General features: G+C 45.4%; 1 protein-coding gene across 1 annotated transcript in view; it reads right to left on the reverse strand.

Annotated features, from left to right (window-relative positions):
* Positions 1-23,503, reverse strand: part of LOC119373852 (protein-cysteine N-palmitoyltransferase HHAT) — a 52,942-nt gene that overhangs the window by 18,975 nt on the left and 10,464 nt on the right. Inside the window, exon 2 of the mRNA XM_037643921.2 lies at positions 10,507-10,574. Coding sequence (XP_037499849.1) covers positions 10,507-10,574 — 68 coding nt within the window. The remainder of the gene's footprint in view (positions 1-10,506; positions 10,575-23,503) is intronic.

Below are 23,503 nucleotides of genomic sequence, written 5' to 3' on the forward strand. Positions count from 1 at the left end.
ATTCCCAGTTGACAATGTCCTGTACGGCCGAGTGAAAGAGTAGTGTTGACAAAAGTGGGTTTTGACGATTAACAATATGCATCATTACTTGTGTAGGTGCATTGCACACATTGCAACGCACCGACAGTGCAAGTGCAGCGATGGCGCAGTGGTAGAGCATCAGCCTCCCATGTAAGAGGTCCGTGGTTCGAATCCCGGTGCCGGACACTACCCAACCGGATTAAAAAAAAATCCGCGTGGTGATGGAATTGTGTAAAAAGGCCTGGGGTGCAACCTCACTGGCGACCACAGCCAGCAATGCGCTCTCGCACCAGAGCAGGATTGGCCACCCTGGTGTAGTACTTGGCCACTACCTCCCACATGAATACACCAATTAACCCTCGGCCCTCAGTCCCCAGCGGCTGCGAAGCAACTGACCAAGGCGGCGGTCAGACCTGCGACGCAGCAGAGGGTGCTAAGAATCTCTGGGTACGGACAGGCCGCCATGGGAATCTGAATTTGGCTACGTATAACGCTAGAACTTTATCTAGTGAGGCGAGTCTAGCTGTACTATTCGAGGAATTAGAGGGTGTTAAATGGGATGTAATAGGGCTCAGTGAGGTTAGGAGGCCACAGGAGGCTTATACAGTGCTGAAGAACGGACACGTCCTATGCTATCGTGGCTTAGCTGACAGAAGAGAACTAGAGGTGGGGCTCCTTATTCATAAAAAATATAGCTGGCAATATAGAGGAACAGTATATCATTAATGAGAGGGTGATATGTATCGTAATTAAGTTTAATAAGAGGTACAAGATGAAGGTGGTACAGGCCTACAGCCTACATCCAGCCTGATTCAACTGGTTGAACGCTTCTACGAAGGCGTAGAATCAGCAATGAGTAAGGTAAAGACACAGTATACTGTACTGATGGGCGACTTTAATGCAAAGGTAGGCAAGAAGCAGGCTGGAGGTCATGCAGTTGCGGAATATGGCATCGGCTCTAGAAACGCCAAAGGGGAGTTACTAGTAGAGTTTGCAGAACGCAATAATTTACGCATCTTGAATACGTTCTACAGAAAACGGGCTACACGTAAGTGGACGTGGAGGAGTCCTAATGGCGAAACTAAAAATGAAAGAGACTTCATAATGTGTGTCCACCCGGGCATTGTACAGGATGTGGAAGTAGTTAACAAGATCCGATGCAGTGACCATAGAATAGTAAGATCTAGAATTCAACCAGACTTGAAGAACGAATGACAGGAAGTGATACGCAAGAAGTCGATTAATGAACAAGCTCTGAGATGGAAAGTACAGGCATTCAGAGTTTCACTTCAGAATAGGAACGCGGCTTTAACCGAGGAAACCGACCTTAGCGTTGACGCAATGAATGATCATCCGACTAGCATCATTAAGGAGTGTGCAGTGGAAGTAGGGGGTACAGTCGTTAGACAGGACACTGGTAAGCTATCCCAAGAGACGAAAAACCTGATTAAGAAACTTCAAGCCATGAAAGCCTCAAATGCTACAGACAAAATAGAGCTGGCAGAGCTTTCGAAGTTTATCAATAGGCGTAAAGTAGCCGACATAAGAAAGTATATTATGGAGAGAATTGAGCACGCTCTAAAGAACGGAAGAAGCGTCAAAGCTATAAAGACAAAACTGTGCATAGGCAAAAATCAGATGTAGGCATTAAGGGACAAGGAAGGCAAGGTCACAACCAATATGGATAAAATAGTTGAGGTAGCGGAAGAGTTCTACAGAGAGCTGTACAGCAGCCGAGACAGTCAGGATGACAACGTAAGAAGCAGTAATAGCCCAGAGGAATCTGACATCGCACCAGTATTGGCAGTAGAAGTAAAGAGAGCCCTAAAGGGAATGCAAAGAGGCAAAGCCACTGTGAGGATCAGGTAACATCAGACCTGTTGAAAGACGGTGGAGAGATTATGTTAGAAAAACTGGCCACCCTGTATACGAAGTGTCTCTCGACGGGGAGGATACCAGAATCTTGGAAGAATGCCAACATCATCTTGATCCATAAGAAAGGGGATGTCAAGGACCAGAAAAATTACAGGCCCATCAGCTTACTGTCCGTTGACTACAAGCTATTTACAAAAGTAATTGCTAACAGAATTAATACGACATTAGAGTTCGATCAATCAAAGGACCAGGCAGGATTTCGTACAGGCTTCTCAACAATAGACCATATTCATACTATCAATCAGGTGACAGAGAAATGCGCGGAATACAACCAACCCCTATACATAGCCTTCATAGATTACGAGAAGGCGTTTGATTCGGTGGAGACATCAGCAGTCATGCAGGCACTGCGGAATCAGGGCAATGACGAAGCCTATGTAAACATAATGGAAGAAATCTACAGCGGATCCACAGCCACTATAGTCCTCCATAAAGAAAGCGACAGAATCCCAATAAAGAAGGGCGTACGGCAGGGAGACACGATCTCTCCAATGTTATTCACCACGTGTTTACAGGAGGTTTTCAGGGCCCTAGATTGGGAAGAATTAGGGATAAGAGTTAATGGAGAGTATCTCAGTAACGTGCGATTCGCTGATGACATTGCATTGATGAGTAACGCGGGAGACGAATTACAGCTCATGATTACTGAACTGGATACGGAAAGTAGAAGAGTAGGTCTGAAAATTAATATGCATAAAACTAAAGTAATGTGGAACAATCTTGGCAGAGAACAGCGCTTTGCGATAGGTGGAGAGACACTGGAAGTTGTAAAGGAGTACGTCTACTTAGGACAGGTAGTAACCGCGGAGGCGAACCATGAGAGTGAAATAACTAGAAGAATAAGGATGGGTTGGGGCTCATTCGGCAAGCATTATCAAATCATGAATGGTAATCTACCACTATCCCTGAAGAGGAAGGTATATAACAGCTGCATCTTACCGGTACTTACCTACGGAGCAGAAACCTGGAGACTTACAAAGAGGGTTCAACTTAAATTGAGGACGACGCAGCGAGCGATGGAAAGGAAAATGATAGGTGTAACCTTAAGAGACAGGAAGACCGCAGAGTGGGTCAGGGAACAAACGGGGGTTAAGGATATCATAGTTGAAATCAAGAAGAAGAAATGGATATGGGCCGGGCACGTAGCACGCTGGCAGGATAACCGGTGGTCGTTAAGGGTAACTGACTGGACTCCAAGAGATGGCAAACGCGTGAGGGTGAGACAGAAAATTAGGTGGGTAGATGAGATTAAGAAATTTGTAGGTATAACATGGCAGCAGAAAGCACAGGACCGGGTTGATTGGCGGAACATGGGAGAGGCCTTTGCCCTGCAGTGTGCGTAGGCAGGCTGATTATGATGATGATGATGATGATGATTGCACACATTTATATCAATACTAAATCTGATAAAAAATTGTTCGATTTATAATCTACAAGGTATTCGGGGCTACAGGTTTCTTGTGCTTTCGTGTTTGTGCTGAATTTTTTGGGCAACACTCTAAAAAAAAGGGAGCGAGAATGGAGCAACGGGCTCCGTTCCTCCCTTCGGAGCCGCGACTTACTCTTTTGCGGACGATTTACTCGTCGCGCCCTCTTGCGCAAGCGCCAAGGGAAAAACTTTTCTCCTCAACCACGTGACTTGCGCGCGCGCGCATGCGCACGCCGAGTTAAATCGTGATTCCGTGCTGCGGAGAGCGGCTGCCCTTTCGCGCTCACTCGGCAGCCTCAGACCAGACTATCCAGTGCTACCGATCTCGGCCAATCGCGTGCAAGTACTTGTACCTAGGATTGATGCGAGCAACACACGAGTGACGTTCATTGTTTTTGTTCTATGTGTTGAGTAACGTGTGTGGCGTTTTTTTTTTATATATATAGGCTCGGCGTGTGCGCGATGCGCCGCATACTTCCGTGTGTCTCGTGTTGTTTGTATACGTTTCCGCACGATCTGCTTGTCATAAATACAGTAAGTCCCGCTTCACAAAACAGTCTTGTTTTAATGAATACCTTAGACTGTACACCAATAATTCAACTTTTTTCGGCGTTAACATACTTGGCTAGAGCACGCGTTTTTAGTTTTACACAGCACTTATCAATACAACAAGCAATATAAAGAAGCATGAAGGTTAACTTTTACAACATTTTAGCAAACGTGATACCACTGGACAGTGCATGCGTGAAAGTACGATAACATATAATCGCTGGAGTTTGACGTGTCGAAACCACCGTATGATTATGAGGTACGCCGTAGTGTGGGACTACGGATTAATTTCGATCAACTGGGGTTCTTCAACGTGCACCCGAACATAAGCACATGGGTGTTCTTTGCCTTTCGCTCCCATTGAAATGTGGCCGCCGTGGCCGCATTTTAACGTTAACCTGCATCACAATTGCACATATCTGAAAAATAAGTCGATGGCTTCTGTCAATTAAGCCAAAATTCTCAATCACATGCGTTTTGGAATACGCATGCCATCACTGAGAATTAGGACCGACTTATGCACGCGTGCAGTATGTATCTCTCGTTCTCAGGATTTTGCTTTGGCGTGCGAAACTCAACACAAAATGAGCTTCTAATGACAGCGGTGCACAGTGGGTAATCACTAACACTCGCTCACTTTTGTGAAAAGAGTATTCCAAATCTAACGCAAGACAAACCACCGCCACAACGACAACTACAGAGTTGTCGCACAATGACCACAATTTCACACGCCAGGCGAATACCGTGACGTAACAGTAGCAGGGTGTGTCCAGATAAGATCGAACACGAGGTCCCGGTCACCATTCCCGTTTGTGATGAAATTTACTGTAGGTCTAGGCATTACACCCAGAACAATGGTTTCGCAGTTAGTTTAAAAAAAAAAATTTGTCGCCTGAAAAAAATATATATAAATTTTGGCCGCAAAAAAACGCTTTTCCGCCAATTTCGCGATTTCTGAATTTTGAGCGCACCTAGGGAAAAAACGGTGCACTTCTTCGTCACAATATTTATTCCCCTTAAAGAACAAGTGAAATACAATCTTATGAGTCTATTATTTCCCTTGCTTGTCGAAGCACGTTTGAAGAACAAAATCACAAACTTGGCAAATCGCACAAAATACCTGTATTTCAGGAATTTATTGCTGCAAGCACGTTAAAGTGAGGATAATGAAAATCGGTACATAATAATTTTGATACTTTCGCTCTCTTTTAAAATAATTTGTGTGGTTTTATCGCGCTCCGTTTTACACGATAATTGGGCTGAAACGTAAGTGATTTACCAAAAACGCCGAACTTTGAAAATGATTTTCTCAAAAAGGCCATTTTTATTTTTTTTTTAAATCCCTCTGATTGAAGCCAAGGACGTCATCTACCATTCTGCAGAAAATAACGTTGCATTATTTTGGTTGCTAAGAAGTTATAGTGCGTCAAATGTGACCATGCCAGCCTAGCGGCCGCGTCGTTCGTTATGGGCTGAAACTCGGATATAAGTTGCTAAAAATACTTGTACGTGACATAATCACAAATCAGCAGCTCCACACCAACAAATGCGCAGCCCGGTGTCATGCTTCAGCAAGCTTTGTCTTGCGATCAGCCGCTTGATAAACCCGCAGCAGCGGCCGCTCGATGCTGCGGGCGCTGACATTACATGAGTGCCGCTTCGACTGCGGATGAGCTGCGCTTGAGCGCCAAACTACGCCCAGAGGACAAACGAGAGAAGGAATGCATCACTGTGAAAGTTAAAGGTCGTTAAGTGCCAACAAATGTCATAGTATGCAACGAAAACTCCGCCGGCGATTTCCCAGTGAGCGCCTCCAGCAGTGCGCTCATGTATTGCTTTCTCTCTTCAGATGGCCTAAATATAATTAGGTTCATTCTATGAGCAACATATGGCACAAAGGAAAGCCATTGACATCTAAAGAAAGCTGTCATACGTGCTTCTGATGGTCGAGCAACTCGTGCCAGAACACTTGTGTCAGCCGGCTGTGAAAAGAAGTGTGTCCAAGTCCTTTACTTCATTAAAGAACCGCTTTTACAATACTGTATTGTTGGGCGTCCGCAGATAGAATATTCAACGCAAGTCGAGCGTTTATCACGATATTATGCAGCTTCGGGCATAACAGCAGGGAAAAATAATACATCCGTGCTCTATTGAAGGCGCTCACTGGGAAATTGCCGGCAGAGTTTTCGTTCCATATTATGACATCTGTTGGCACTTAACGGCTCTTAACTTTCACAGTGATGAATTTCTTCTTTCATTTTTCCTCTGAGCGTAGTTTGGCGCGCAAGCGGAGCTCATCCACAGTCGAAGCGGTACTCGTGTAATGTGAGTGCCCGCAGCATCGAGCGGCCGCTGCTGCGGGTTTGTCAAGCGGCTGATCCCAAGACAAAGCTTGCTTGACCATGACACCGGGCTGCGCATTTGTTGGTGTGGAGCTGCTTATTTGTGATTATGTCACGTACAAATATTTTTAGCAACTTATATCCGAGTTTCAGCCCATAACGAACGACGCGGCCGCTAGGCTGGCATGGTCACATTTGACGCACTATAACTTGTAACAACCAAAATAATGCACCGTTTTTTCTCTGCACAATGGTAGACGACGTCCTTGACTTCAATCAGAGGGATTTAAAAAAAAAATTAAAGATGGCCTTTTTGAGAAAATCATTTTCAAGGTTCGGCGTTTTTCGTAAATCACTTACGTTTCAGCCCAATTATCGAGTAAAACGGAGTGCGACAAAACCACGAAATTATTTTTAAAAGAGAGCAAAGTATCGAAGTTAATATGTACCGATTTTCATTATCCTCACTTTAACTTGCTGCAGAATAAATACCTGAAAATAGGGTATTTTGTGCGATTTGTCAAGTTTGTGATTTTTTTCTTCAAACGTGCTTCGACAAGCAAGGGAAATAATGGATTCATAAGATTGTATTTCACTTGTTCTTTAAAGGGAATAAATATTGTGACGAAGAAGTGCACTGTTTTTTCCCTAGGTGCGCTCAAAATTCAGAAATCGCGAAATTAGCGGAAAAGCGTTTTTTGCGGCCAAAAGTTGTATATTTTTTTTCAGGCGAACAAAATTTTTTTCCGCAAGACTAACTGCGAAACCATTGTTCTGGGTGTAATGCCTAGACCTACAGTAAATTTCATCACAATCGGGAATGGTGACCGGGACCTCGTGTTCGATCTTATCTGGACACACCCAGCAGAGCAGCATGTAGGTACAGCGTACTGAAATATTACAGAACACGTAGTGTGGGTAGCGTTCTTTTCCATAATTCGCGCGGTGTAGCGGCAGTTTCTCTACTCAAGTAATCGAGCTGCCGCGACGCCAAGAGCCACTGACATCGCTCTCAAAAGACCACCGTCCGGTGCGAGGCCATCTTGTCTTGTTTCTTCGCACGACCGGCGTTGCAACGTACGTATACACAAATGAGACAGCCGTACCGCATCAGAAGCATTGTCACTGAAGGGCTAGCAGTTGAAAGAATCCATGGCCCATCGTCATACTTGTGGTCAACGCATGAACAGAACGTGAACTGATGTTAACGCCAAACCAATCAACGAAGTCGACGCGACGAAGGCGACGGAATCTGAACTATGTTGCCGATGTTGCGCCCTCACACAGTAACTATTGAAAATAAAGAAATCAGAGAGAGAAATTTCATCTGTGGCCGCTGTCGGAAGATGGCACTACTTCAAAATGTCGTCGGAATGGTACGAACGGTTCTCAATATGGTCGTTTTCACACTAACTTAATCAACTCTTTGTAATTATATGGTTCATTATCATGCGGCTTTAGATTAACTGGCGCGCTTGGCTAAGCCATAGCTACTATTTATTAATGTCGGCGTATATTGTGACGCAGCCATGAAATCGTAAAGAGCTGAAGAAAAATGACGCATCTTTGTGCCACCATGATCCACTGTAATTCAGTGACTATATAAGGGCCAGCGCTTCTTAGAGGGTATGTGTAAATGTCTGTACGTATGCGTCTGTAGTGAATTGTTTGTGTTGTGGGTTTTATACAGCGAATGAATTGTGTATGTATTGAATTTGAATGTGCGTACTATGTGTCTGCCTAGTGAACGTGTGCGTATCAACTTTCCGGTGTCCTTGAGTAATCCATGAATGGGCCTACCTCCCTGAAATGCCGTGTGCAGTATCAACGTACGCCGCCTCAGTCAGAAACAACTTTTTTTAGTATTGTTTAATCCCTCTAGATGGCGCCACCTACCACCTACTTCGCGGCCGCGGCGCTCTCATAGCTCCACCTACTTATATGAAGTTGAACATCTATCTATCGAAACTATGCTCTGCTGCGCCGGGATTGTTTTGATGCGACAGAATGTACATTTTGGAGGCACGAACGCGTGGATAACGTCGCTACACCGTGTGACGCTTCGACAAATAAAGACAGCAAGCCTAACGTACAGTCTCCGGGTGAGAGCCTCTTTGCAGTATCCGTCTCTTTTAAAATGAACGCCGTCTCGCTGGCCGAGCGAAACGTACGAGTTCCGTCGTTCTGTTTCGCGAGGTTTTCATCACTACAGGTTTGTCTGCTTGATTTCATTGTCATAGCGTTCGATATTAAGCTCAGCGGGACCGTTTTTTTGTGACTGCCAGTGCCGCATACTCTTTATAAGTCGAGAATCGATGCGCTCGCTAGGCCTAAATCTATTGCTCGCTTCACTGGCTTGGCGTCAGCCATCTTGATTTTGACGGTTTCTCCATTGAAAAGGGAGGAACGGTTTCTCCATTTGAAGACGAACATTGGGGACATCGCCGTTTCTCCCTTAAAGGAGAGAGGGTCACTCCATTTTTTTTTAAGAATGAAACGTAAATGTTGCTGTTACAGTGCGGACTTAAACCTTTCGCACCTGGCGGTGTCAGTTGACACCACCACACAACATTTCCCCTAGCACCTCGGAAATGAAACCAAAATTGTCACTGCTTGGGGGAATACTTCTTCAAGAATCCCCACTGCGATTGACAACAAAATTGTGACACGCTTGCGGAGCTGGGAGCCGCAGGGAAGAAGCTTGAGCGAAGTCAAAGGTGACGCCGAGGCGGGGAAGCTGTGGCGGGTAAGCGCCATTTTCGGGTCGACGTACGCAAGCTGTTTCATTGAGTATCACTCTGAAAAATGACACGTGGTTCAAATTATGTGTACTCTAGTGAGCAGCAAGAAAACAGAAGTCATTTTCTCATTTCGCGACCGCTGAGCCCTGATGACCTAATGTGATGTAATGTCTATAAATCCATCATTACTTGCACGACAGGAGCAATTTTTCATGTGCGGTCTTGTGAGGTCCTAAGTATTAGGAAAACACGCACAAAAAGGTCTCCGACCAAAATAAAAAATCGAGGGCTGAAAGGGTTAAGGGACAATTCGCAAGTGACTTCTGATCGGCTGTAACAACGTCTCGGTGAACTTTTGTGTTATCTGTGGGCATTTTGTTTGTGAAATATTTGTGTTTTGTAAAATGTTTTGTTGAGTGGACACTTTTTTTTTGTATTGAAGAACTGGGACTAAGTGTGTGAGTGTTCGTTTATGTGCCTTTGGACAGTTTTGTGGTTGTTCACTACTTTGCGACGGCAGCTATTACGCGAAAGTAGAGGAGTAGCCGGCACCACGTAATGGCAACAACCTCTCCTTACATACATTTTGTAAATAAAAAAAGAATTTTGCATTTTCTTTTACTGGCAAACGAGTATCCTGAACACTTTGTCGCGGGCTTATAAGTAATAAAAACATTTACGTATATAGGTGCTTGAGTTTTATATGACGTTTCACATGAAAGTTTGCACCTAAATCTTTTCGAGTCCTTGTCAATAACAGGCAAGAATTTTTGGGTAAGTTTGGACAAATCGTACTGATATTGCACCCATGGCGTCCATTAGAAAGCGCTCGCATTCCAGTCGCAAAATGTGTAGACAATGTGCTAAGCGCACATCTATTCACGTAGGTTTCGTTATCCATCGCTTACAGAACTTGCACTGCGTTTTCGAGGTTCGCTTTGCGCAGAGGGCAGCGTGAAACTGAAAGAAAAGGCTTCTTCCAAAAGTACATGGAATGTGGAACGTCGCTTAATTGCTGATTATGATGGTGCACGTCTATATTTAGCGCTTCTTGGTAACTCTCTAATACTGAAACACTGCGCAGGCTATACATTGACAAAAAAAAAAACAATGCACGCTAAAGTATTTTCTCCCAAGGCTTCATATTCATTGAAAAAAAAAATATTCACGCATCCCTACTGAAACATTCCGTATAGAATTACAATAACTGCGTATGTTTCCGTAATATTTCTACGGAAATATATGGCAACTAGATGTATTCCGTAAGGAAACCTAAGGAATTATCGGAATGCTACGTGAAACGTTTCAGTAATGATTTCTATAAAGCGGAGGGTATCCTTAAATGTATGCACAAGTTGCGCATGACCTGCACTCGTCGACGCGTCTTGCAAGTCGCGAATCTAGGGCGCCTAACTCTGCTCTTTTACAACGCAACGACGGTCGTCATAATAATAAGTGTAATGTAGCAAGCTCACCAAACATACCTTACCTGCTTTTGCTTAAGACCGTAGGGACTGTTCCTGAAGGCTCTCGGATAATGCTCCAAAATAAAGGCGTCTGCGGAGGAAATTAGAACGACAGCGCAATGTTATGAAAGAGCACATGAATCATTGGTATTGCGTAGCACATGTTAAGCCTCGTTCCCATTTGTGACTAGCACTGGTCGCGCGACCAACTTAGACGCAAAGCGACTAATCGCAAATGACCGCTTTGCTTCTGAAAGCGACTACTTTGTCACAGTCAGTCGCTGCTCGATTTTTCAGTCACGCCGCTGCAGCCGTAAATCTCTGAACCAATCAGATGCGCAGGAGCAGGACGTCAGCTTAGTTTGCGGGGCAATAGCAATGCGAACAGATATGAATGCTGTGTGTCGACGGGTCTAAGTCGCACGCATGTGTCAATATCGGTCGCCTTGAGTCGCTGTTTAGTCGCCAGTCGCAAATGGTCCCGCGACCGGTGCGAGTCGCCGGTGTGAGCGAGCTTTTATGGCGCGTTCACACTGAGACATTCGGCGGCGAGAGCGCGCGGAATCCGCTTCGGCGGCAGCGAGATCCGCCGGAAAAGCCCATTCCGCGCCGATCGGTCCTTGACCGATTTTTGCGGCAGCTGCCGCCGGATTCCCTCACCGCGAACCAATCGGAACGCGAGTCGAACATTCGAAAAATGGCGGCGCGCTTGTGATATCGCAGTCGTCGAAGCCCGCAGCAACAGCGAAGTCTTTCGTAATCGTCCTGTAGCTCTCGACAAGTGCCAAGTGTTGTCGCGATTATCATCTTTGCAATACACCATCGCGATCTCGCAAAACGGGTAGCATTATCTCGGCTCGGCCAAGCTTCTCGCGTCTTGCAAATCAGGGCGAACCAACCACGACTGCTTGCGTCGTTTCTTGTTCGGCGAACGCATGTTTCTCCTCGTCAGACATCGCCAGAAAGTTCCTTTAAAACAGGCCCAGCAGTTCCACGACCCTGCTCCTGTTTATGCGCTTCGCCATAACGAAATGCGTACACAACTCAGAGCGCGTCGATGCCAGCGTTCCTTCGCACGAAGGGACGATGACAACTAGGCGCCCTAGTTTCGGCGGTGCGGTTGCTAAGCGGTGTGAACAATGTTGAATTTCGGCGGTGCGCGAATACCGGTCGCTGTGGCCGGCGGATTCCCCAGTGTGAATGAGCCATTAGTGCGGCCAAAGGTGAACGTTCCGCGGAACCGAATGACGATCTAACACCAGCAGTATCTGTCACTTGATCATGCTGCCGCAGTTTGCAGTAAGAAAACTTAAGGCCTGAAAATTGTGTAAATGAACACTCGAAATTGACCAAGCTAACATTAATGAGAGAACAGGCGGAAGCGTATGATCGCACGAGCCACTCATTAAACTACGTTGATGTTCTCAGCCAATAGCATTCCCCCTCCCCCTTTTTTACCCTGAAGCCTTCTGCTCCTCACCCGTTCTTGCACTGCCTTCGGGATCGGCGCACTTTTGACAAAGCGATGATGTCATGTAATGACGCCATCAGGCGACGCAGTCATGATTATGGTGGCAGGCTATAGTGTCTTACCAGCAGCTTCTTACCTACGGGGCAGAAACCTGCCGGCTTACGCAGAGGGTTCAACTTATATTTGGGACGACGCAGCGAGTCACAGTAAGGAAGGGGACAGCTGTAACCTTAAGGTACGAGAAGAGAGCTGAGTGGTTGAGGGAACAAATGAGTCTTAAGGACATCTTAGTCGAAACCAAAAAGAAGAAATGGGCGTGGGCAGGGCATGCAGCGCGAAGGCAAGATAACCTCTGGTCATTCAGAGAAACAGAATGCGTTCCTAGAGAACGGAAGCGCTTCAGGGCAAGGAATACAGTTAGGTGAACAGATGAGATTGAGAAGTTTGCGGGGATAACGTGGCCACTGCTAGCACAGGACCGGGTTCATTAGAGCAACACGGGACAGGCCTTTGTCCTGCAGTGGGCGTAGTTAGGCTGATGCTGATGATCAGGCTATGGCGTCACAAATATTGGCGATCTGTAACGTCACGATGATGTCATCTTGTAATATGAGGTCATTGATGACGTCATGCAACAATTTGCCAACTCTCGCGATGTATCGACATGTTTCACAGGATTTCGCAATGCCTCACCTGGTCTCGCGAAGTATCATTGTGTCTCGCTACATCTGGCAAAGATCTTACTTATGAGAGATATAAGGCTTTTGCCTTATAAATATGAGCTGTACCAATAGATATCGTCGTCGCACTCAGAAGTCTGCGTAGATGTCCCAAGCAAATGCGTTCCTAAAGCAATTGGGGGCGACTTCGAGTATTACGTATTACTTCAGATAACGAAACGCTGTCCCTTGACAAGCTGGCTGTGTTCAGAAAAATATTCGACGGTTTAGAGAACTATGCACTTTATTATGGGAGAGCGGTAAGCCGTCCCGATCCTGATTACCACCCGGTAGAAAAACTCGATAGCGGGAAAAAAAGCCACCTGAGTGACGAAAAAATAAGTGAGCTTCGCACTTGTGGTGCCAGACCTGAAGGAAGTGCCGAGGGGGGCGGCCTTCCTAGTTTGCCTTTATTTTTCTCTTTCTTTCTTCATCTATCTCTTTCTTTTTCTCTCATCCCTACATTTGTTCTGTCTCCTTTGTCTCTGTTTGTTTCTATTTCTTTCTTTATCTATTTATATTTCTTTGTATTTCTTGCTCCTTTTATCTTTCTTTCTATCTTTCTCTTGCCGTGTATATATTTCGCTGTCTTATTTTCATTCTCTTTTTCCTTTCTTTCTTTCTTTCTTTCTTTCTTTCTTTCTTTCTTTCTTTCTTTCTTTCTTTCTTTCTTTCTTTCTTTCTTTCTTTCTTTCTTTCTTTCTTTCTTTCTATGCCATACCTTGCTCTCCCCTCCTCCTCCTCCCAATTGCATCTCTCTTCCTCACCCTAACTTCCCTTTCCCACCCCCATGGTATACTATACTATGCACGGTTTGACTGATCTAAGCGCACACATACGAAGACGAAAAAAGGGAAGACAGTTTACCGCCATAGTTATCCATAATTGTCTTGTCGCGCATGCGTCGATCAGTTGTTCGTTGTACTTATATGCTTTCTTGTTCAATGAATCTTTTAGTTGCGAGTAAGTGCTTGTCCTGGTGTCTTCCCTTTAAATGCGAAGCATTTCTTAGCGAACTTCTGCGACTTTGAGCGTATCTATCTATCTATCTATCTATCTATCTATCTATCTATCTATCTATCTATCTATCTATCTATCTATCTATCTATCTATCTATCTATCTATCTATCTATCTATCTATCTATCTATCTATCTATCTAGCCGCCTACGACTTTGTGCTCTCCTGGTCGCTTGGTTAATTGAATGTACACCAAAATTGGTATGGCGTAACATGACTGTATGACAAACATAAATGACAAGTCATAACATGAAAATCATGACACGCATGTCATGTACAGCATGATTTACATGCCACGCTCATGGTGCGCTGGCAGCCGTTTCGCTAGCTTTATATACACCAAATTTGATACCTTGTGATGTGACTGTGTGACGCATATAAAAACACGAGTTAACATGAAAATCATGACAGGCATGTCATGCACAGCATGACTTACGTGCCACGCTCATGGGGCGCTGGCGGCCGTTTCGCTAGCTTGATCTATCCTGAAATTGGTATTGCGCGACGTGACTGTGTGACGAACATAAAAACGAGTTAATATGAAAATCATGACACGCATGTCATGTACAGCATGACTTACGTGCCACGCTCATGGTGCGCGGGCGGCCGTTTCGCTAGCTTGATCTACCCCGCAATCAGTATTGCGCGACGTGCCTGTGTGACGAACATAAAAACGGGAGTTAACATGAAAGTCATGACACGCATGTCATATACAGCATGACTTACGTGCCACGCTCATGGTGCGCTGGCGGCCGTTTCGCTATCTTGATGTACAGCAAAATTGGTATCTTCCGACGTGACTGTGTGACGAACATAAATAATACGGGGTAACATGAAAATCATGACACGCATGTCATGTACAGCATGACTTACGTGCCACACTCATGGTGCGCTGGCGGCCGTTTCGCATCTTGATGTACAGCAAAAATTGGTATCTTCCGACGTGACTGTGTGACGAACATAAATAATACGGGGTAACATGAAAATCATGACACGCATGTCATGTACAGCATGACTTACGTGCCACGCTCATGGTGCGCTGGCGGCCGTTTCGCTAGCTTGATATACACCAAAATTGGTGTCTTGTGACGTGACTGTGTGACGAACGTAAATAACACGAGTTAACATGAAAATCATGAAACGCATGTCATGTACAGCATGACTTACGTGCCACGCTCATGGTGCGCTGGCGGCCGTTTCGCTAGCTTGATATACGCCAAAATTAGTATCTTGTGACGTGACTGTGCGACGAACATAAATAACACGAGTTAACATGAAAATTATGACACGCGTGTCATGTACAGCATGACTTACGAGCCACGATCATGGTGCGCTGGAGGCCGTTTCGCTAGCTTGATATACACCAAAATTGGTATCTTGTGACGTGGACTGTGTGAGGAACATAAATAACACGAGTTAACATGAAAGCCATGACACACATGTCATGCACAGCATGACTTACGAGCCACGATCATGGTGCGCTGGAGGCCGTTTCGCTAGCTTGATATACACCAAAATTAGTATCTTGTGAAGTGACTGTGTGACGAACATAACTAACACGAGTTAACATGAAAATTATGACACGCATGTCATGTACAGCATGACTTACGAGCCACGATCATGGTGCGCTGGCGGCCGTTTCGCTAGCTTGATATACACCATAATTGGTATCTTGTGACGTGACTGTGTGAGGAACATAAATAACACGAGTTAACATGAAAGCCATGACACACATGTCATGCACAGCATGACTTACGAGCCACGCTCATGGTGCGCTGGAGGCCGTTTCGCTAGCTTGATATACACCAAAATTGGTATCTTGTGACGTGACTGTGTGAGGAACATAAATAACACGAGTTAACATGAAAGCCATGACACACATGTCATGCACAGCATGACTTACGAGCCTCCGATCATGGTGCGCTGGAGGCCGTTTCGCTAGCTTGATATACACCAAAATTAGTATCTTGTGAAGTGACTGTGTGACGAACATAAATAACACGAGTTAACATGAAAATTATGACACGCATGTCATGTACAGCATGACTTACGAGCCACGATCATGGTGCGCTGGAGGCCGTTTCGCTAGCTTGATATACACCAAAATTGGTATCTTGTGACGTGACTGTGTGAGGAACATAAATAACACGAGTTAACATGAAAGCCATGACACACATGTCATGCAGAGCATGACTTACGAGCCACAATCATGGTGCGCTGGCGGCCGTTTCGCTAGCTTGATATACACCAAAATTAGTATCTTGTGAAGTGACTGTGACGAACATGAATAACACGAGTTAACATGAAAATTATGACACGCATGTCATGTACAGCATGACTTACGAGCCACGATCATGGTGCGCTGGAGGCCGTTTCGCTAGCTTGATATACACCAAAATTGGTATCTTGTGACGTGACTGTGTGAGGAACATAAATAACACGAGTTAACATGAAATCCATGACACACATGTCATGCACAGCATGACTTACGAGCCACGCTCATGGTGCGCTGGAGGCCGTTTCGCTAGCTTGATATACACCAAAATTGGTATCTTGTGACGTGACTGTGTGAGGAACATAAATAACACGAGTTAACATGAAAGCCATGACACACATGTCATGCACAGCATGACTTACGAGCCACGCTCATGGCGCGCTGGAGGCCGTTTCGCTAGCTTGATATACACCAAAATTGGTATCTTATGACGTGACTGTGTGAGGAACATAAATAACACGAGTTAACATGAACGCCATGACACACATGTCATGCACAGCATGACTTACGAGCCACGCTCATGGTGCGCTGGAGGCCGTTTCGCTAGCTTGATATACACCAAAATTGGTATCTTGTGACGTGACTGTGTGAGGAACATAAATAACACGAGTTAACATGAAAGCCATGACACACATGTCATGCACAGCATGACTTACGAGCCACGCTCATGGTGCGCTGGAGGCCGTTTCGCTAGCTTGATATACACCAAAATTGGTATCTTGTGACGTGACTGTGTGAGGAACATAAATAACACGAGTTAACATGAAAGCCATGACACACATGTCATGCACAGCATGACTTACGAGCCACGCTCATGGTTCGCTGGAGGCCGTTTCGCTAGCTTGAGCTACCCGAAGTTGGTATTGCGCGACGTTACTGCGTGACGAACATAAATAATATGCGTTAACACGAAAACCATGACACGCATGTTCCTCAATGACATACAAGACGATGTATGCAGCTCTTTGCAGGCTGGTTCGCATTACATCGATTCCCACAATACGTGGGATCTGCCGGCTTTTTTCGTCTTAGTATGTGTGCGCTTACATCAGTCAAACCATGCATTTCAACCAACTAGCCCAGTTATTGATTCTCTTGCATTACACTATGTTTTACAAGGCTATGTTATGTTCTGCTAGCGTGCCTGGATAGCGTGGATAGCGGGCCTGGTCCGGAATTTTTTTTCGCTAGGAATTTCTCTCTCTCTCTCTTTCTTTCTCTCTCTCTCTGTACTCGTTTTATCACCCCTCAGAATTATTCCATCGCACGCCGGACAATCGGCGCACGTTTTCTGGGAGAAGCACACGCAACCTGATTTCATAACACCGCGCACACTTACGTGTTGAAGATCGCCGAATTTTCCTTACCAGAGACATGTTTGTGCCGCTGGTTATGGTTTGAAAACATGAATGTCACGACAAATTTCTTCAGAGATCCTGACATCATTGCGCATACAAAAATTATATTTCAGTCGGAAAGAAACTAACTTTTATTTTCTAAAATGTTCAATATTTACATCAGCAGAGAAGAGGTACATCTGCTTCAAACGAAGGCCACCATGATACACCATAACAGAGTCCTTGTCTATTCAAAATCGACCACGACCTCCAGTCCAGCTCAGTGAACAAGTAGAGATAAATCTTCAGACTTCGTCAGTGACCGTGCTTCATTTCACGATTTACGAGAACGCGTGGATGCCGGCATCGATACGGACCAATCTCTGAACATTCTGCGAGTGTTTTGAAAAACATTTAGCTTATCAATGTGCACAATTGGGCTAGTTGGTAATCCATTGATGCTTCTTCAAAGCATGCTTCAGAGACGAGGCACAAATAATTGCGACACACAGAAGCACAAATATGTGTCGCAATTTTTCGTCCCTGGTCTCTGAAGTTTGCGCTAAAGAAGAATCAATAAGCTTATGTTGAAGAAAGAATCTGAAGCACGCACAAGGGCCTCTCGGTCCATTGGGTGAAGATAGACGTGATTCTCTCTGAAAGGCACATACAAAAAAAAAATTACAGCATATCGACGGGTGAATGATGAAGAGCTTGGGCGAAGCTCCTGAAGCAATCATGGTTACACCGTGAAATGTTCAGTGGTTTCGCCCAGCAGTAATCAAAGCGATACGCCGCTTTGATTACTGCACGCCATCTAGCGGGCAGGGTGCCGCTGTTTTCTTTTTCTTTTCCTCTTTCTTTCTTTCCTTTCTCTTTTTTTTCTTTTTCTTCTTCTTTTTCTCCATTTGTCTTGTTTTTTCTTCGTCTTTTTTTTTCTTTTTTCTGCACACATATTGCACACATCTCTATGGGACAGCGCCATCTCGTATATCGTCACCAAATGCAGTTTGAATGCCGCTGCTGATGATGATTTGGAGCCATTCCCTTTGTATCGGGCGGGTAATATTAATTTGCCCTAGCCAGCAAACAAACAAAAAAAGAAAAAAGAAAACAAATAAAAAACACACACACACAACACCGTAAATAAGTCTGTACGGCTAATTCACTGCCGCTGCGTCGCTCGCCATCACCGCACCAGCATATCTATGGGACATCACGATCTATTGAATGATACGCGAGACGCGACGGCGAGGGAACGCCGCATGGAGCGACGACCGTCCAGGTGATGCTATAAGGAGCTTCGTCCCTAAAACGCGGAAATCGTGCCAGAAGCAAATACACAAAACAATCTACGAAGCATATATCTCGACAGAATTATGAACTCAGCTGACGCTTTCATTCCTTGAACGCCGTGGTGGATGAGATAGCTGCAATTTTTTGAATTTTTATAGAGATTAACGCAGTGCCCACGAGCCTACATTGAGTATTGCACTAACCATAGATGAGTATTGCACTAACCATAGTACGCAGCCTGATATTCGTGCTTGTAGCGGGTGCTATATTACATACATCATTCAAAGCAGTATACGCCAGGGCTTCCAGGTTTGAATACACTGCGCCAATTAGGCTAATTTTTTAGGCCAATGGCGGCAGAGAAAACGACTCGGCTACTCGGCCACTTTCTCGATTCTTTGATTTGAACCGAATTATCAATGTGGCCAGGACGTAGTTTTCTGTCTCCACTAGCCTAAACAAAGTAGTGTTAAATGGTGCATAGTAGTTATACGTACCTTAAACTGCCATCTGGACACATCTACAAAGCACGAAAAGCGTTACCGGAGAATTGCCAAAGATGAATTCTGTTTAAACTCGGTTTTGTTTCCAATGCCATCTCAGGGCCGCTACCTGGCGGATACGAGAGGTCATGGCCTTGCTAGGATCACCACACTTCCTGCTCACTACCTGTGCCTGCATATTCCACTTGGCAGAACTGGACGTGTGCCTCATTATCGAGGGAAGTATCCTAGACGGTGAGGCATTTACGGTATGCCTAGTATTCCCTCTTAGACGCCACACACGGTAGTGCAGTGGTGGTGCAGTGGTAACGGTGCTTGGCTGTTGACTCCCAAGTCGCGGGATCGAATCCCTACCGCGGCGGCCGCATTTTTACGGAGGCGAAATGCTAGAGACCTGAGTGCTGAGATTTAGATGCACGTTGAAGAACCCCAATGGTCGAAAATTTCGGAGCCCTCCACTGCAGCGTCTCTCAAACATGTCGTGGTTATGGGCCGTAAAACGCGAACAATTGTTATTGTTAGCATGTCGTTTGCGTCGAAATGCAACCGCTGGGCTAGCAGCCGAACACTGTAGCGTCTAGGCCACCGCGGCGACTCGGTGAAAACCCGTTACATTGCATTCTGAAGGTTCATTCACAGCTTGCGATTAGCACCGCCACACGATCGTTTCGACCAAAAAGCGACTCTACGCGACCGACGTTCACACCTGTGCGCGACGATTCGACACACAGACCTCAATACCGCTCGCAATGCTATTTCCTCAGAAAATAAGCTAAAGTCCTGTTCATGCGCATCTGATTGGTCCATAGGTGTGCGAGTGCAGTCGCGCGACCGAAAAATATAGCAGCGAGCGACTGAGCCAAAGCAGTCGCATTGCAACCAAAACGGTCATTTGCGACCGCTTTTGCTTTGCGACTACGTAATCGCGCAACTGCTACTGATGCTTATCACATCGAGTTTCAGGGAACTCTATTTAGTGAATATAGCAAAAATACGAAACAAAAAGCAGTGAAATCTTTGACACCACGTCGACATTCATGTGGGGAAATTTCAGTGCAAAGTTAAAACAAAATAATAAAATTTTAACCTTTACTCTGTTATCTAATAATGACTCTCATATAACGTTCTATCAGTGTAAAGTGATTTGTCGTTTCACTTTAGTGTTCCTCTAAAATTTTTCTACCATGAAGCTTATAAAACTTAAGCTGTATATGTATGCGAAGTGTTTATTGAGGTTCGAGCGGTGGATATGCCGACGCGCATGCTTCTGGACGAACATGCAGATCATGCAATTTCCCATCAATTCGCGCATATCGTTATACTGTGATGCGCATGTCTACGTAACTATTTATATTGTCACTTATTGTGCATTCAAGTCCTCAAAATCATTTCGTTGACACGCATTGTACAAATTAAATTACTGCGTCTTTCAAAGCTAGCCTCCAACTTATTTCGCGGCGCTTCCTTTTGAACCCTTTGACAGGATGTGCACACAATGGTGTACATCACTTGTTTTGTATAGCGTTAGCTACACTTGCTTAGGTGGAGCCGATTTCGCGTGGAGCGTCATGAGCCGTGCTGCGCATGCGCGAGGATCAGTGATGTCACACAGCTGGGTCACCGGAGTAGAGTGACCTAGAATAGGGGGAGTGTCCAAAGCGCCGGCTCCCGCGTAGGCCTTTTGTCGTGAACTCCCGCGCCGCGCCGCTGCTGCGCCGGACCCGTGGGCATTCCGCGCTCGGGAAGCGCGCGGAAAGCGAGGGGCGTCTGCTACGCGCTGTAGTTTTTTGCGCCGCGTTTTCACACGGGGCATTTGAAGTCTACTTAACTCTTATAATGCGGTGCGGAATGGAGCTTATCCACCTTTAAGCGTTGTGTTAGTGCTGGGGCAACAACAGAATGCAAAAAATCACGTGTCAAGCGGCATCAGCGTGACCTAGTCCCGGTCACAGAGTTCGAGAACGTTGGTGCGTGCGTAAAAACGAGCAAATTGGACACGCACAAGCAAAGAACGAAACAAAAAAACCTTACTCGCACGAGTAATCGAGCAATGAGCATCACGCATGCTCGAATTAGGAGTAATAAAAAAAGTAAATTGCACGCGCAGTCAGCTGAAATGCTTGCGTGCAGTGACCGCTTCACACTACGAGCTTTTTACTCATGGTCGCCACTGGCTTGCTAGCCATATGCACACCGCTTTATTCGACAATTCATTAGCCTCCACTAGCTCTTTATTATGGACGGAGCACACCGGGGAGACGCAAGGGGAACAAAATAAAGAAAATAAAAGAGCAGAGACTGCCATACGACCGCAATGCTGTTGGCTTATTTTCGCTTCTGAGGTAGCATACAACAAGCCTCACCGTGCGCAAACATTTGAAAGAAAAGCAATGCCAGGTAAACTAACCTTATTCCACAAGTTATTGCATAAAAGGCGTAATATAGAAAATGCTTAACAAATATCCAGATATCATGAAACAAAGTTACAAATGCCCCCATTCTTGCTGTACAAGCTGCCTGAACGAAAATACGGTAAGAAATTTACAAATAGAAGTGTAATATCTCAATCACTTCAGAAAATTGATGAAATGCAGAGATCCCTTATGTACGTAGCCTGAAAAAAATGCTATATATATATATATATATCTATATATATATATATATATATATATATATATATATATATATATATATATATATATATATATTATCGCATGCTGCATCGGATCGCTGACCGTCAGTATGAAACGTTCGTGCGAGATGCGTGCATTGCTTCAAGCCTTCAACATACGAAATGAAAACAGTTTCAAACAACTCATTCTCAACTTCAGATGTTTTCGCGGTTCTCGGAGGTTAGCGGTCGCCCGGTTCATAGACTGCAAAGGGATGTGGACGAGTAGTTACATAAAATACAATTGTTTCCGCCGCAGTTGAGTGCGCGCCAACAGGGCACCCGACCGCAATTTCCCACTTTTTCCTGATGGCCTCAATATAGCGTCCACCACAATTTCGCGCTGAAGCTCCGGCGTACTTAAATGGTGTGTCTGGTCATCTCTTGAATAAATATAAAGAGATGACCAGACGGGTAAGCAAGCCTCTTTTGTCCCGCAGACGCCTGCAATCAGCTGCTCTGACATGAGAATCACGTTTGTTTTCGGGCGATCGCTCGGAACATGAAGTGAGGTATACACGATGTTGCACTGTTATCGTGTCGTTTACTTTGATTTGTCTTGTCTTTTTTTAAGGTAGAGCCTCACCCTAAGGGGTGGCACTTCTCCGGTTCTTTAAATAAGGTTCTTCGTACCGTACCGTACCGTAGAGCCTTAGATGCCTCATCGAACTCGAAAATTGACCGTCGGCGTCCCGCGTAGCCAACACGAGTGATGCACAAAATCATCACGCGATGACGTCGACAGAACTTGTGACGTCACTATGACGTCATATGATGACGCCATCACAATGACATGGTCGCTTTGCATTGCCTCCGTGATCGGGGGCCGATATTGCTGATCACCACGTTTTTTATAACCTCACGGAAACAAATCGTCAGACCACAGCATCGTCAGAATTATTTCTGGCTACAGAAAGCGGGTTTGCGCGCCACACACCAAATATTCTTGTTAGTCGTTACGCAAATGGCAAGCATGTGAAGTTAGTGATGCCATGACCTATCGGTCGTGTTGGGCATAGGTACATTCGTACCCCTTCGTGCCACTTTTCGTGTATACCACGTGAACGAGACGCCGAGTAATTTTTTACTTTTGGTACCGCGGCCACGCCGACTGACACATTCGGCTTCGCATGAAATGGCTTGAAACAGCAGAGCGCCGGAGGCAGCCTTGTAAAACAAATCGAATGCACGAAATCAAAGATAGGATATGAAGGGTGCAAACGCGTTAGCATGCATGAGCTAGTTACTACGTGCATTATGTGCTACGTTCTCGTAGTTATCTCCAGTTTATTCTCTCCTGCAGCAAGTGTACGTTCGTCATTCCGCACGAAAGTAACTTAAGCGCCTTTTCTCACGATGAAGTGCGCGCAGGATGCGTTCCTGAAACAGCCGCGGAAGTGAGGACCAATGCGGTGACAAACCAGCTGAAAGGATATACAGTAAAACCTCGGTGATACGATCACGGCTCGTACGAATTTCGGGGTGATACGAATTTTTCTGTAGTCCCGGCCAAGGCCCATTAGCCTGTAGTGTATTGGAGTACGGTTGTTGCGAACCGATTTGTACCCCGCGATGTTTGATACGAACGTACGCTAGCGCACAAGTACGAACAGGTGGTGCCCGCGCTGTCCCGGAAGACGCGGCAGTCACGCGCGGGCATGCGCTGTACGACCATCGACGGTGCGTCGTTGCTTCCGAGATAGTGCGCGCGAATGTTGGAGGCCTTTAGG

This window comes from Rhipicephalus sanguineus, chromosome 11 (assembly GCF_013339695.2).
Source record: "Rhipicephalus sanguineus isolate Rsan-2018 chromosome 11, BIME_Rsan_1.4, whole genome shotgun sequence".
Classification (NCBI taxonomy): Eukaryota; Metazoa; Arthropoda; class Arachnida; order Ixodida; family Ixodidae; genus Rhipicephalus; species Rhipicephalus sanguineus.